This window comes from Vigna radiata, chromosome 8, assembly GCF_000741045.1.
Source record: "Vigna radiata var. radiata cultivar VC1973A chromosome 8, Vradiata_ver6, whole genome shotgun sequence".
Lineage (NCBI taxonomy): Eukaryota > Viridiplantae > Streptophyta > Magnoliopsida > Fabales > Fabaceae > Vigna > Vigna radiata.
The window spans coordinates 11601706-11617706 of record NC_028358.1 but is presented as its reverse complement, the minus strand read 5'-3'; the positions used below and the strand labels follow the sequence as shown (position 1 = coordinate 11617706).

Below are 16001 nucleotides of genomic sequence, written 5' to 3'. Positions count from 1 at the left end.
ATGTTGACCGAACTTCCTTGGTCCACTAATACTCTACTAACCCCGTACCGGGCTATTTCAATATTGATGACCATCGGATCGTCTTAGTCGGGGTCCGGGGCATGGAAGTCTTCATCTGAAAAAGTGATGGGCGACATAGTTCTTTGCGGAACGTCCACAGCGTGTATGGATCTCAACGCCCGAATGCTTCTCTTTCTCGCGGAGGAGGTAGGTCCTCCTCCGGCGAAGCCTCTAGAGATGGTGTTAATCATTCCCCTCAAAGGTCCTTTTTGCTCATCCCCTCGGCTGCGACTCTTATCTCTTTGATCCGTTTGTCTTCCCTCATCTCTTGACGGACGATCGTAATCTCTGTGGCTCCTGCCCTCCTTTCTTCGATCCCTAGGAGGACTTGTGAGCCTCGTATAGGGATGTTCTCTCCTCGGCAATTCTTCCTGACGCCAGACGTCCTCCCTCTTAACGTATTGTTGTAGTCGCCCCTTACGGATTAGTTCTTCAATTTTATCCTTCAAAGTCACACAGTCTTCCGTATCATGCCCGGAATTCTGGTGGTACAAACAACGCTTACTTAAATCCGCTTCCGGAGGGGTTGGTTTTTTTTGCTGGTGTGGGTAGGATTTGGGTGCTCAATGCTTCTTGGAGTATTCGGGTCCAAGGAGCGTTGAGGGGGGTATACTGGGGAAACCTTGGCCCCCTTGGCCCTTCCCTTAGTCTCGGACCGATCGGCCTACTTCCTGATCCTTCTGCCTTTCTGTTGTCATTTTTCTCTGCCTTAGCCTCCTACTGTTCTCGCCGGTAATTCTGTTTCATGTTTTCCACCCGAGCTTTGTCGGCCGCCCGTTGCCGCAACTCCTCCATCGTTTGAGGGGGATTCCGGCACACACTATCTTTGAACGGACCCAGTCTTAAGGCGGACATACGTACTGAAGGGCCAATTCCAAACTGAGGCCTTTAACCTTTCGGACAGTTTTCTGATATCGGTCCATGAAAGATTTCAAAGACTCCTCTTTACCCTGCTTCAAGTTCATCAGGTCCACCACCGTTACCTCCTCCATGCTACAGGCAGCAAATTGTTTTTTGAACATCTCGCCTAAATTTTTGAAATTTGCGATAGAATTGTCGGGGAACGCGTTGAACCAATCTAGTGCCTCCCCTTCCAAAGACAACGAGAAAGCCCGACACCAAATGGCATCGCAACCTGTCCGGAACGTCATCGCGTTAACAAAAGATCTAACATGGGCGGAAGGGTCGGTGGACCCATCGTACATTTTAAACTGGGGGCAACGAACTGTTCTGAAATGTGCACATCCATGATCTTCCTGACGAAAGGCACCGGGACCGTAGGCCCCTCCACCTTCACAAGCATGTGACTATCCCCCTTGTCTCCTTTGTCTTCTTTGTCTTCTTTTCCCTTTTCGTCCGTCCGAGCATTACTGTGCTCCGCCTTGTCCTCCTCCAACACAACCGTACGATCTTGTTTGTCTTCCTCGTTACCCTCCTCACCTCCAGCTCCTCCGCTCTTTGACCGGGCTATCTGGGCCAGACACTCGGCCCTCACCGCCGCCATCTCCTCTTCGTGCTTGCGCTGCATCTCTTCCATTCGTTGCTCCATCATTCGCCACATCTCAGTCTGCTCCTCAGTACTAGCGTTTCTTGTGGTCACCATTGGTTACAATCCTCCGACCCCATGGTGGGCGCCAAAATGTTTCGGTTAGGATTATCTCCTAGTATTCCTACACAATTTCCCGCTTCAGGCCGTTCGGTCTCCACCTCCGCTATTTAAGATTCCTTCTAACGAACGTCAACTTCAACTGAATCCGGTCGGGTACCTGTCGATGACACTCCGACGCTCAAGTCAATATCAGTGATCAGATAAAATGGGTAGAGATAAAGAGAGAGTGAAATAAATTTGCATTCAATGGAACCACCTACCTTTTACCCTGGACTCATATTTATAATTTTTCTCATGGGCCAATGATTAACAAAACCTTAATCACGGCCCAATAGTGGGTCTGTTATAGTTAATCTGGTTTTACCTTAATCCTGAGTTTATTATATTCTGGTTTCCCTCCTTCGCCGGGCGTCATTGCCGCCCGTCACGCTGGGGCTTTGGTGAGGGAATTCATTTTGAAATCAGATTGGTTTCCGTGTGACCGTCCGTCTCAAATGCTTTGGACGACTCCACGTACGACTTTGATAGTGACGCGGAAGCTCGACGCATTAGTCATACCAGACGTTTCGTCTCTTAGCATGGAGAATGTGGGGTTATCTTGTGGCGATAAAACTCCATGTGGATTCTTCAAGGTTTTTCTTGTGAAGAGGTTGCGCCTGATTATGATCACCGGACTTCGTTAGGGTTCTGTTGGCCGGTTTTGGCGGAAAATGTTTCGGACCGGCCAACCCTACTCTAATACAGCCGTCCGTCCTATTCCCTCCTATACACAGATTATACAGACTTAGTTAATTCCCTGAATCATAATTAATAATTTATAAAGTTACATATAATTTAAATTTTCTAATGGTATGATTACATGATTTTATTATTACAACTTAATAATATATAAAGTAAAAAATACATATATAATTTAATAGGTTTGTATAACCATAATAAATGTATATATTAGTCATATTATTTAAGTTTAATTAGTCTTTTATTCTCATATTTTAGTCTCTTATTTAATTTAGTACTATATTTTCTTATTGAACTTAATGCAACACCGGGCCCTGTCCTGGCCGCACATCACCGGGCTTGATATTAGAGTAGTTTTATAAAATATATATATATATATATATATATATATATATATATATATATATATATATATATAAAAGATATAAATTATAAAATAAATTTAAATTGAACTAAATAATATAATATTTATATATTTTTAAAAAAAATTAATCTTGTAAAATTGGTTTTGAAAAGTAATGTGAAGATATTATGTGGTTATCTGATGTTAAAGTATTTAGCATTATTAATTTATGTTTTTATTTGGAATGAAATCCTTTTTAATTAGGAAAAGATAAAATAATTTATTTGAAAAGTAATATTAAAAAAAAATTGTAAAAGAGTGTATATCTTTTATGTTATAGATAAAAGATAAAAGAGTAATTAAATTACCATCAAATAATTTTATATAGGAAATGCATTTTATATATAAATAAATTGGGTCTTGTGGTTTAGGGTTCGATCCCAGGTTTCATAAAAAAATTTTCAATTATTCTTCACAGAGGAATGGAAGACAGAGAGACGAATGCTGACGTTGCCCAGCCAATGGATTGCAATGAGAAGGAAAAGAACAAGAAGATGGCGGCGAAGCAAGCCATAGAGAGAGGTTCTGTGAAAACATCAGCAGCAAATTCTGCAACTGAAAACAATGGTGCTGATGTTACTGCTGTCAATGGTGTCAGGATTGCTCTGTTCGATTTTTCGGTTGAAAATTTCTTCCGAGGCATGGACACCATTATCAGACTCTGTGGGCAAGAAGACGACGTTGCTGCTACTGACCAGATGGAGATTCAAAGAATGTCTTCCTCAGTCACTTTCTTAAGGTACAAACAAAACAAGTTTGTTGGGAGAAATTCTGTTGCATTCAATCTTATGTTTATAAATTAGGTACAATATGAAGTCATCCTCATAGTGATTATGTCTATATAAGAGGAGTCCACAGTGTTATTCTGTTTCTTACCATGTGAATTAATATTGTAAATAATAATATTAGTAGTTACCAAAAGCCTTGTATTTGAAAACTGCCCGATGTCCTAGCTTTTAGAAGTTTCCAAAATAAGCCCTTAATTTATTTATTTATTTTTTTGTTGATGTTAAATGTGCAGAGAATGGAGAGATTTTAAATATCCATCAAAAAACATTAAATTTGTGTATGGACTCGAGAGTTCTGATTGTTTTGAGGGAAAAGATGTCAGTGCCATAAATTTGCCCCCGTTTTCTTCTGCCTCTGTTCCTGAGGTACATTTACTTATATTGTATACCTTGTTTGTTTCCTGGCCAATTTTGGCTATGCATATCTTATGACATTTACCTTTTTATTCACACTACTAACTAGACTTCCAACTCATTATCATTGTATATCTTTGTTTGTTTATTTTTTGTAGCAAGATATGAAAAAGGAGCAACCTGGGGAGGTCATATCTCAAGAATGCAGGTATGTATAAGACATAGCTATTTTTGTTGTTTTATTCATTGTCTTGACTATGGCATTATAGTGCATTTTTCTATTAATCAATAACAATTGTTTGAACTTGCTGATAAATTTAAGCGTTTTAGCCCTATATTATTTAATTTGGCTAACACCTCAAGTTTTGCTGGAGCAGAGATTTTGTGATGAATGTTGGAGGCTCTGTATGGGCATTGGATTGGTGTCCTCAAATGCATGAAAAACCTGATTCTTCAATAAAATGTGAGGTACTTGGTTAGCTGTCTTCCTTTAACACAAATCATAGTTTTTTGGCTTCTGCTGTGAGAAGTCTATAACGCTTGAATGCAATCCAATTGATTAATTTGTCGGAGTGACTCGGATGATAAGTATAACTTTGCCAATTTAATGTAGTGTTGTTACCAAGGTTATAGTGCTATTTATTGGTAGTGGATAATGATGTTTGGAGATTTTTATTTTGTTTAATTTTTGTCACAATCATAAGATAGTTAATCTTTTAAGCTTGTTTGGCTTTATGACTCTTTTAATTAGATAACTATGTTTTGGGTGCAGCATGATATGGTTGTTGTCGGTGGAGGTTGGAGAGAAATTACCAAATCTTAAAAGGAAAAGTTCTCTTGTATATTCTCAAATCTTCTTCTTGACATCCCTGGTTGTTCATAACGAATTTTCAATTCTATCTAATTGAACTATTCTTCTAAACATGAGCTCTTTTGGTTTTTCGGAAATCCATTTACCTGCAATAAATTGAGATGCATTAAATGAAAAGGAAAATGCACATTATAATATTTTGAGTAATGTTGTGTCTGTTTGGTCATTTGTTCATCTGCACTTGGACTTTTTGTATGTATTGAACTGATAAACTAAGCTTTAATATTTACTATGGACATGAAAATATAAACTATAATAAACATTTTCTTCTGCCAACCTTGCACATGAAATGAACTTCTACATGATGATTTTCTTAGTTTATTGCTGTTGCCGCTCATCCACCGGGCTCTTCTTATCACAAAATGGGTGCCCCACTTACTGGGAGAGGTGTGATACAAATATGGTGTCTTCTAAATATCTCTGAACACAATGACAAGTCAACAAATAAAAAGAGGCCTAAAGGAAGACCTAGGAAAAATCCAACAGTGGTGGATGAGATGAGTTGTGATAAAACAGATGGAGACGCAACTGACAAATCAACCCAAATAAAGATGCCTGAAGGAAGACCTGGAAAATATCCAATGGTTGTAGGAGTGGATGATATGAATTGTGATAAAAAAGATGGAGCTGCAAATAATAAATCAACAATAGTGAAGAGGCCTAGAGGCAGACCTAGAAAGAATCCTACAGTGACAGCAGTGGATGATGCAAATTGTGAGCTCCAGGATATGTTAGCTCTTGCTATTCAATCTCCAGAAAATTCTACTGAATTTCCTACTCCAGTTGAGAATCATGAAAAAAATGAAGAAATACTTCCTAAAAATGATGGAGGCACAAATGACAAGTTGACAAAAATAAAGAGGCCTAGAGGAAGACCTAGAAAAAATTCCGTAGTAATTGCAGTGGATGATATGAACTGTGAGCTCCAGGATATGTCAGCTCTTGCTATTCAATCTCCAGAAAATTCTACTGAGTTTCCTACTCCAGTTGAGAATCATGAAAAAAATGAAGAAATACTTCCTAGAAATGATGGAGGCACAAATGACACATTGACAAAAATAAAGAGGCCTAGAGGAAGACCTAGAAAAAATTCCATAGTAATTGCAGTAGATGGTATGAACTGTGAGTCCCAGAACAAGTCAGCTTGTGATGTTGAAGTTGCACAAAATTCTACAGGGTTTCGTGATTTAGATGGGAATCTTGAAAGCAATAAAAAATTTATTACATACAAAAGAAAAAATGGAGCTAAAGAAAATGAAGAGTGTGATGAAAAGTCAATACTAATAAAGAGGCTTAGAAGAAGACCAAATTCAAATTCAAAAGGATTAACAACAGATGATCCAAAGTGTGGCAATAAATCTACTCCTCTTCATATTCAAAACGCAGAAGATTCAGCTGAAGATCTTTCTCCGGATATGTCTCTTGACAATTGCAGTGAAAAATCAGCACAGAGGCCAAAAGGACATGCATCAAATTCAATAGGAATAATGCCAAATGATCCAAATGTTGAGAATGAACCTATGACTCTTGATGTTCAAGTGCTAGAACATTCAGCTGAGTTTCTTTCTCTAGATGTGGCTCATGACAATTGCAACAAACATGCTTTGAAACAATGTTCTGTTACAAAACAAAGACATACAAAGGAGGCTGTTTCTGCCTGCAATACTTTTCCAGAAACTATTGTTAAAAATAGTGGATTGACAATTAATCACAGAGAAGGAAGATGTGACCAAGATATAAGTCAGCCACTACACTATGATAATGAGGCAAATTATCAACTATGTTCTACCTCTGAGTTGGAAGCTACACCAACTACTTGTTCTATTCCACAAGATGTAACATTGCCTAGAGTAGTTTCATGCCTAGCTCATAATGGAAAAGTGGCATGGGATGTGAAATGGCGACCTACTAGCATTTCTGATTCTTGCAAACACCGAATGGGCTATCTTGCTGTCGTGTTGGGCAATGGATCCTTGGAAGTGTAAGATATCTTGAACCTTATTCTCTATTTGCAATTGTTGTTCTTGAAGGTTTATGATTTCTTGTTTTTGTCCAGTGTGTTTAAATGTTGTCACTACTACTCCTTCATTAGATGTCAAGTATTTGAAATTTGTATATTTTAAACAAATACAATTCTAATTGTTAGAGTATAATACTGTTTGAGATAATACCATTTCTCCGTTAGTCTAGTTGTTTAATTTGTTCTTTTTTTTGTTTTATGTATTGTGCTGGCTGTTTACTTATTGTATCTCATTTACTTTATATGTAGTAAGATGCTTCACAACTAGCATCAGTCATTGTTTCAAGTTTCTGTTTTATTTATAAATACATGAATGCAAACAGAAGCTAGTCGACTGTGTGTTCTCAATCTATAAAAATGGAAAATAGTTTCTCAAATTCTGCAAATTTGGTATACTACTACACAATAATGATTTCATGAGAACTTGAAGGAGACATAATTGGACAACACAAAGGGCGACTATAGAAACAGAGAATAAGGATTGAAACTAGCTATAGTTTGAATGAAGTGTATTGCAAACTAGTGTGCACAAGAACAAAGTCTTTGTCAGGCAAACATTTATCATATAGTCTGCCTATCAGTTTGTAGTGCAGTTAATGTATGATGTAGAATTTAGGTGGGGAAGAGAAAAGGAAACAAAATAGTGAGGATATAGGGAAACAAGAGAGCAACAGAGAGATGAAAGAAAGTGTGTATCACCTGTTATTATCATTTAGTTGAAAATACAAAGTCTTACCTTATTTATTAGTAGGTAGCATACAACTATGAGCCACAGTTGGCGGATTAACTAACTAACTAACTATATTCCATTTCTTATTTGTATTTACATATTATGGAGCTGGTTATTTACATGGTGTAAAAGCTAAATTAAAATTGTGTCCAAAAAAAGTCAAAATGGTCATTCATTTGTGTCATTTAGTTATACTTTACTTTTATATTTATACATATTTTTGGTTGTCAGTCATGATTGGCTGTAGTGCTAAATTCTGTTTGAAAGAAGGATGTGACAATTTTTTTTTTTTTGTGTGGGAAGGAAAATGAGGAGAGATTTATGTTGCTTCATAATTTATTCAATACTGATAATTTTTGTTTCTCACTACCTAAGTTCATAATTTCTGGTGTTTGTGACCACACTGTTTTTTCTAATTTTATCGTAAACTTCAGTAGTGGCTTTGCAAGTTTTGAATACAATACATGAAATTTTCCTTCAATGTTTCTTTGAAATTATTTTTAGTAGAAATGCTGCTAATAAATCTAGTTCCTTCATAATGACTACTTCATTGTTTGTTCACAGAAAAATCAAGTTTCTTTTATCAAGTGTTAGATGTTTTGAGCAACACTAACTTGGGCGACTTTTGTTTTTGTTTTCACTTGTCATTGCAGGTGGGAGGTTCCTCTTCCTCATGTATTGAGAGAAATTTATATGCACAGAGAGGGGACTGATCCACGATTTATAAAATTGGAGCCTGTATTTAAATGCTCAATGTTGAGGCGCCGTAATTTACAAAGGTATCTTTTAGGGCTCTATTGAATAAAACCTCAAAATCCTAACCAAGAACCAAGTTGCACTCAGAGCAATGATATCTATCTGAATTTCCTCTTTATTGATTTAAGAATCAAAGTCACACAAACCAAAGGCATAAAAAGTATACCCCCAAAAGAAGCACTATTCTTTTCACACTGGAAAAATCCAATTAATATAATTATCAAGAACACTGCCTCCCAAAACAAAAGAAGAGTTATTTATGTCCTATATAACAACTAAAAACAAATTAATTTAGTTAACTCAGTTTTCTGCACCAAAATTACAGTTGGACCCTTTTCCATTTTCCTCCTATAATAAACCTGCTGATACTGGTTTATTTTACTGCCTGAAATTATTCCTAAAAGTACTCCCTCCCTCTAAAATGACCATGTCCTCAAGGTTGAAATCAGGGAACTAATTGTTAATGGAGGATCTGTCCTCCCAAGTAGCCTCTTATGGAAGTTTGCTTTGCCACTGCATTAACACCTGAGGACTCTCAGTAACAAATTGATTCACTGTTTTGGTGCTAATTCTGTCCTATTTAGAGCTTGTTTGTAACTAGAGTGGTAATCTCATGAATAATGAAATGCTACTAGACATTATCCTTTTTGAAAAGTGAACCACACTAATGATTTATTGTGTTTGTTTTGGCTGTACTGAATCCCTATTCAGAAAACTTTTTCTGCATAGTGAAACCAGAGTAAAATTTCATACAAAGGGCCACTGATTAAATCGTTGGGGGAGAGTTTGCCTTAAATTAAGCTCTTTATTTGTTACGTTAATTTAGGGTTAAAAGCATTAGTTTTCCATGACACTTTGTTCATTGCAAAAGTTACGAGGTGCTATTGAAGAAAGGAAATGTTAGCTTTTATTGAGATTTATTTTAAATAGAAACTTAATATTCATTTAAAAAGAACTTGCTATGCTAATATCTTTTTCTAGTGAATGGTTTTTTTACTGAATTAGAACTATCTGTTTATAGTCTGCTCATTATCCATTGTGGAGACTGCTAAAAGCTGGAACTCAGCTGCAGAATATTATTGAATTTACATAATCATGTTTAATTTATGGTTTTTGGTATCCTGAATGTGGTTTAATTCAGTCCATCGTCTGATCTCACAGCATTCCACTGACAGTGGAGTGGTCAGTTACATCCCCGCATGAGTATTTACTTGCTGGCTGCCATGATGGAACGGTATAACTCCTTAGATACTCAATTTATGTACTTTTCATTCTCTAAATTGAGGTTTGCGTTACTCTAATAATTTGGAAATAGGTTTTTCTATGAAGTTTCATTATGGAAAAGGGAGGCATTCAATTTTTTTCTTAGTATTTTTCCTCCAACAATCCTGTATTTACTATTATGATGTTTTAAGTAGCACTGTTTTTTTTTTTTTTTTTTAAATATCAGCTTATTGTCATAAAAGCTCCTTTTTATTCACAATGTATATATCACATCTCACTTCTAATGCAATTTGCTTTATATTTGTTTAGGTTGCTTTGTGGAAATTTTGTATAAATTCTTCATCCAAATGTGATGGTAATATTTTTGTTACTTGTTTGTCTCATGTTTACCTATTTGGTTGTTGGGGAAGGTAGCTATATTGAAAAATAAATTGACACTTTATTTGTTTATTGACAAAATTTGCAATATGCAGATACAATGCCTGTGCTTTGTTTTGGTGGGGATACAGTTCCTATTAGAACAGTTGCCTGGGCTCCATTTGAAGGGTTAGTAACACTGAACCTTCTCAACAATAGCATGTTGCATTGAATATGGTTCTGTTTCTATTTATCTATTATTTTAAATACATAAATCTGGATTTCCAATTTAAATAATTCATATATAGATCTGTGTCCCCCAATCCTATATTTTGGAAATTACATATGTTGAATTGTCTGTATCCGTGTCATGTCCAGTACCTGTGTTAGTATCCGTGCTACATACCTCTTTCTTGACTAGGTCCACCTTCATGATTGGTGCATACCCATCACTGATTTATTTCCGTTTTCTTATTTAATTTTTCCCAGAGGATACTAATTCTGATTTAGCTGGTTTCTTTCCTTCTTAATAAAACTCTTTCCTATTGAAAAGTAAAATGATACCACCAATTTTGTCTGGATATGGTTTGTAAGTCAAATGTTTTTTGTTTGAGTACACATGCACCCTTGTTTTCGGATGAAGCTTTCTTCAATAAAAAAGCATTAGTTTATTACACATGCAAACATCATATACCTGAATTAATCTATGTATAAATCAGTTGCGCATCTTTTTACCCTCAAGTTGAAAACAGTGAGATTTTGTTATAATTTTCCAGGGATCCAGAGAGTTCTAATATAGTAGTAACCGCTGGACATGAAGGTCTGAAGTTTTGGGACCTGCGGTGAGTCTGTTATTTTGCCCTCAATATTTTTGTTTACTTTGTTATCTTCTTTCTTTATTTTTCTAAGTTAATTTTAAACGTCAATATGTAATAGTTTCTATCTTCTTAAGGATATATAGAAGGCATAATTAAGGACAGTGTGGATATATACAATTTCATTCTCCCTTATAAGGAAAGTGTGGAATATACAAGGCATAATAAAGGTTTAAAAAAGGATAAAGGACTTGACCAATTCTTTCAGATGTAACTTTGGATCCATTGGTTAACAAGGTGGGGGAATTTTTGGGGAAGAGATAAATGAGGATGAAGAATGATTACCGGAAATATGACTAGAGGTACTTAAGTCAAGTATCCATAGACCTTGACCTTCTATAAATTGAGAAATACAAGCTATTGAAACACTTGGAACCAAAGAAAATTTACCTTGATGGTTGAATTTTTCAGACGAGTAGTGAGCCTTGACCATCTATGTAAGGGCATCAAACTAAGAGGATAAGGGCATAAATGTGCCCGAAAGACATGGTTAGACAAACGGAGGCTATCGGATGTGATTCTGAAACAGGGAAGGTGGCTTTAGGGACATATGTGCTTGGTGAAAAGCTAATGGTGATCGGTATGTGGCAGTCGGTCATGAAGCTTTGGTTCACCCAATTACTGGAGCTTGGTCACACTCCTCGACATGCACTTAATCCTGACTTAGCCAAATGAAGTGATAGCTGAAGGTGGCCAAAGACATCGGATATTTGTTTGTCCGAAGACAGAGAGCTCTTGATACCAACTTGAATTTGAATGTGATGAAAAAAAGTTACTTGTTTAGCTGATGCACTTTTTATGTATATGAAAAAAACAGAAAGAGTACATTCCAGGGAAAAGTTATATCCTATAACACTCAACCCTTAGATTAGGTACATACACCCAAAAGCAATATAATAACAATCATAATTTTTAACAATTAGCGTTGCTTTTTTCAACACTATGATGAAGGTCATATTTTTGTATCTTTCCAAGTCAAAGTGTATGATTTCTTGTTTACAGAGGAACCTCGTTTAGCCTGTGTCTGGTAAACTTGTTTTCAATGGTTTGGTTTATAATGGAAATTTGTTTGTAGTAATCCATTTCGTCCTTTGAGGAGCCTCCATCCTGCACCGAGAATCATATATAGTTTGGATTGGCTGTCAAAGCCAAGGTAATACATCATTTTAACTGAATCAAATGCTGTCTAAATTGTCATGTAATGAACGCAGAATGATTCTGTTGGTACTTTTTCTAGTTGCATTATTATGTCCTTTGAAGATGGAACAATGAGAACCATTAGCTTGGCGAAGGCTGCAAATGACTTGCCTGTCACTGGAGAAGTATACAGTGGAAAAAAACAACCTGGGTTGCACGGTTCTTCATATGCATCTTTTGCCATTTGGAGTGTTCAAGTGTCACGTATAACAGGTGTGTTTTTCGGTATGCATTGACAAGATGATTATGTAATCTTATTGCTAGAAATATTTTACTTTTGGCATTAAAATACTTGTGTACTATTGATCTTACTCTGTAAAGCAACCGTTAGTATTCCTTGGCGAACAGACTTTCTTGTAATGACAAATTTGTCCTCGTTTGTTTACTCAATATCATAACGGGCACTAAATTACTTCATTATCATTACTGCAACTTTGTAAATTGATGGACTTGCATTTATTATGTTAGGCATGCTTGCTTATTGTGGTGCAGACGGTACTGCCTTTCGTTTTCAGGTAATTCTTATAATTTGTTGGAGATTGGAATCACCTGCAGTGCCTTTTTTTTTACTTGATAGATACTTATAATCGATTGCTTTGATGACCAATAATCAAGAGTTTTCAAACCCCACACTTTATTCTAAAGTTGAACTTTAACTTTCAACACAAGGAAGTTTTGGCTTACGCATTGTTAATATTTTAGTGCAAGCAAAAAGGGCTTTTAGCATATGTACCTCCACATAGAAACTGCAGGATATAATAAAGTTGATTTTTCACACACAGCCCATAATTAATGTAAAATTTATTAGCTAATATTTCCCAAATGACTAATCACTCCCAAGGTTTGCATGCTGAGCCCTTATTTATGTAACTAATGACTCAATTTCTTTGTCGTATATATTGGGCTAGAGGCTTTCGTATATCTTGTTAAGATTAGGAGTACAAGACCTATTATTCAGTTAGGATGACATGAACCCATGGTGATTTTTTCTAAAATGTATGATATTGGTGAGAAGTGCTACTGCCGAATAAGCTAGATAAACTTTAGGGTAAATATAATTTCACTCTGCATCCAACTAACCCTCCTATAGTTCTACTAACTTATGTGTCAAACTGTTACTTAGTAGAAAGGGCTGTGGGTATGGCTTGAGAGGGTTTAGTGATACAAAAATAAAGGGTTTGGCATTGGCATATTGAACAGTAGGGGGAAGTGTTTAAAATGTCTTGAATACCAAAACACTTGGAAATGTGTTAGAGCACTTGGTGCTTTTTAATGAAGTGCCCTGCTTGTCTTGTGACTATTATTGATGACTAATCTTAAATTAAGACCTTGATGTTTTCCTTAAGAAACAAGGATTTGAAGGAGGACTTCTGATATGGAAAAAGTATAATGTTGACAGTACATATCAAATTTGTTAACGAACTTTTCAAAACTATAACTTTAATCTTTGATTAGTGTTTTGTACAAATGAATTTTCTCGAACCTCCTCCCCAGATGAAAATAATCCTGAGCTAGTTTTGATATAATACTCAGCTTACTGCCAAATCAGTGGAGACAGATCATGCACGAAATCGATCCCGACGCTTCCTTTGTGGGTCAGTAACCGAGGAGAATTCAAATCTAGTTATCAACACTCCTGTATCAAATGCTCCTTGTCTGTGGAAGAAGCTACCTGAGAAGGGTCGGTGTGCTGAATCTTTTCGAGACCTGTTATCCAAGACTAACCCATACAAAAATGCACTTAATCCAGTGCCAGAAACATCAAATTTTGATTCTCAGACTTCAGGTCAGTCTTGCTATGCTAACCATGATGTGCTATGAATATGATTAGCTGCCATAGTTTAGCTGAGATTTCTTATTAACAATAAATTTTTGCAGTCATTGGTGCTGGTGAGAATGTGGATTTGATGGAATCCGGATCTGAGGAAGCTCTATATTCTATGAAGCAGCCCAAAAGGCCAAAACTGAACAGTGGCAGCAAGAAAAAACCAGAAGAAAGCCTATCTGTGGATTGTAAAGATGATGTGCCACCAATCACTCCCGACGCTGATAATGAAAAGTCAGATTTTGGGAACATACCTGAAACCTTCCCTTCCAAAATGGCAGCATTGCACAAAGTGAGATGGAACATGAACAAAGGTAGTGAAAGATGGTTGTGCTTTGGAGGAGCTTGTGGACTGGTACGTTGTCAGGAGATTGTTTACTCTGATATTGATAAGAAATGGGCCTTAAAGAAATGACAGCATCTAATCCACCTAAATTGGGTGTCGTAAATTGCCTCGATGTGAATATAATCTTAAGATTTAGATTAACCCAGAAAAAATCATAGTAAAAGTGACAACTCAATGTGTAACATCTATTTATAAGAAGGCAGGAAAAGGTCTATGCTGTTGTAGCAGCTCCATAAAGCACTAGATATAATTTGAACTATTTAATATTTAGAGTTATTATTTAATGTAAGGTTTTGATTTTATTATTTTAATTTTAAATTTGAGGTTATTTATCATTATTTTTTAATATCATTTTTTATTTTAAATGTTTTCTATCTTCAAATAGGTCTAAGTATAAGTCTGAGAAGTTAATGGCAATATAATCTCTGTAGTTTTAAAATTTAGATTGATTTCTATATGCAAAAGAATAAAAAACTTATAGATATCATTATCAGACTTTGAAGATTTTGTAGTTATATCTTTATATTTTCTTATGGGTTTTATAAGTTATACTTTATAATTTAAAAATCTGTATTACAAAAGTAAATTTATTAAACACTTGAGCCATCAATTCTTTTAGCAACTAATTCGGCTTCTGTATGGAAGTGAAAATGTTTGCTTTTTCCACATAAGTTCTTATAACTCCAAAAATTTGAAAAATATTCTACTTTGTCCTTGTATTAAATGACAATGAAGCTTGTTCCAAGCAAAGTTGTTGCAATATTTGTGATAAGTGATTGATGCTTTCCGTGGAAGAATTGTTGCAATATCTGTTTCTACCACTGTTTCTACTTCTGTGTGTCTGTCTCTTAGTTTGCTGTTTCTTGCTCTTTGGTATATCTGTTATCCAACAATTGGTATTAGCAATGACAGAGGCTACGCGTTCTGTTCAAGTCATTAAAGACATGGAAAAACTCTAAACACGAATGGATTCTTGCTTCATGTAATTAGCTGCTTCTCTACAACCAACCTTGTATGATTCTTTAAAAGACACATTTCAAGAACTGATTAAACAAGAGGGTGACAGTGGACATCACAGTTTTGGGAAGAGCACGTTTTAATTCTTAATTCTTTTTACTCTGTTGGACAAGATTGGCTAGGATTGATTTTCCTAGTTTCAATAGAGAAAATGTCAATTGGAGGATTTATAAATGTGAAAAGGAAAATGATACGTTGACACTCCATTTTAACACTATTTTGACAACGGCCACATGGTGTTTTTTGATTGGCCTGGTTTTTGAAAAAATAAATCATTTTCTGATATTGAGGTAGGGGCATAATCGGAACATCAGGGTGTTTGAAGATGGCAAATTTCATTTGGCGTTCTTCATTTTCACGGTTTCTCTTTCTTTTTGGTTCACTCATTATCTCTTTCGTTCACTTTCACTTGCTCTTTCGGTATCGCATCATCTATTTCGTTCTTGGGTTTGTCTCGCATCATCTATCCATCCAATCTGGTGTTGGGTTTTCTCCTTCTCTCGTTTCTGTCGTGTTCGGTGTTGGGTTTTGTCTTTCTCTCATCGTCACTGTCGCCGTGTGGGTCGGACCATCACTGTAGTGGTGTGGGTGGTTGTGTGAATCTCGCGAAAGGTTGGTGTGTCGTTGTCGTTGACGGACCATTGCGTAGTATTTCGTTGGTGGTGTTTTTCTAGATTTCAGGTAAGTGCAAGAATGTAGTTTTTTAAATCTAATCTGTAATAAATCAAGAGTGTTGTACCCAACCAAGAGTAAACCACTCATTTGAGCATCTCTCTCACACCAATAAATCATATCAAATAAGTTCTAAGTGTGCTGTACCTCAGACAGTAA

The 16001-nt window shown here is 36.0% G+C and overlaps 1 protein-coding gene across 3 annotated transcripts; it reads left to right on the top strand.

Moving 5' to 3' along the window:
• Positions 1–3192: 3192 nt before the first annotated feature.
• Positions 3193–14437, top strand: LOC106772370. 3 transcript variants are annotated; one of them, XM_014658747.2, is made up of 15 exons: positions 3193–3549; positions 3832–3964; positions 4111–4160; positions 4330–4420; positions 5141–6804; positions 8227–8352; positions 9491–9563; positions 9863–9908; positions 10027–10099; positions 10687–10752; positions 11861–11938; positions 12023–12195; positions 12451–12497; positions 13516–13768; positions 13861–14437. In XM_014658747.2, the coding sequence occupies exons 1-15, from the start codon at positions 3233–3235 to the stop codon at positions 14220–14222; spliced, it is 3552 nt and encodes a 1183-aa protein (XP_014514233.1). In that variant the 5' UTR covers positions 3193–3232; the 3' UTR covers positions 14223–14437. The 3 variants fall into 3 exon arrangements, with proteins under 3 accessions (XP_014514233.1, XP_022640282.1, XP_022640283.1); XM_022784561.1 differs by lacking the exon at positions 3832–3964 and having other exon boundaries at positions 3451–3549; XM_022784562.1 differs by lacking the exons at positions 3193–3549; positions 3832–3964; positions 4111–4160 and having other exon boundaries at positions 4343–4415.
• Positions 14438–16001: the final 1564 nt, after the last annotated feature.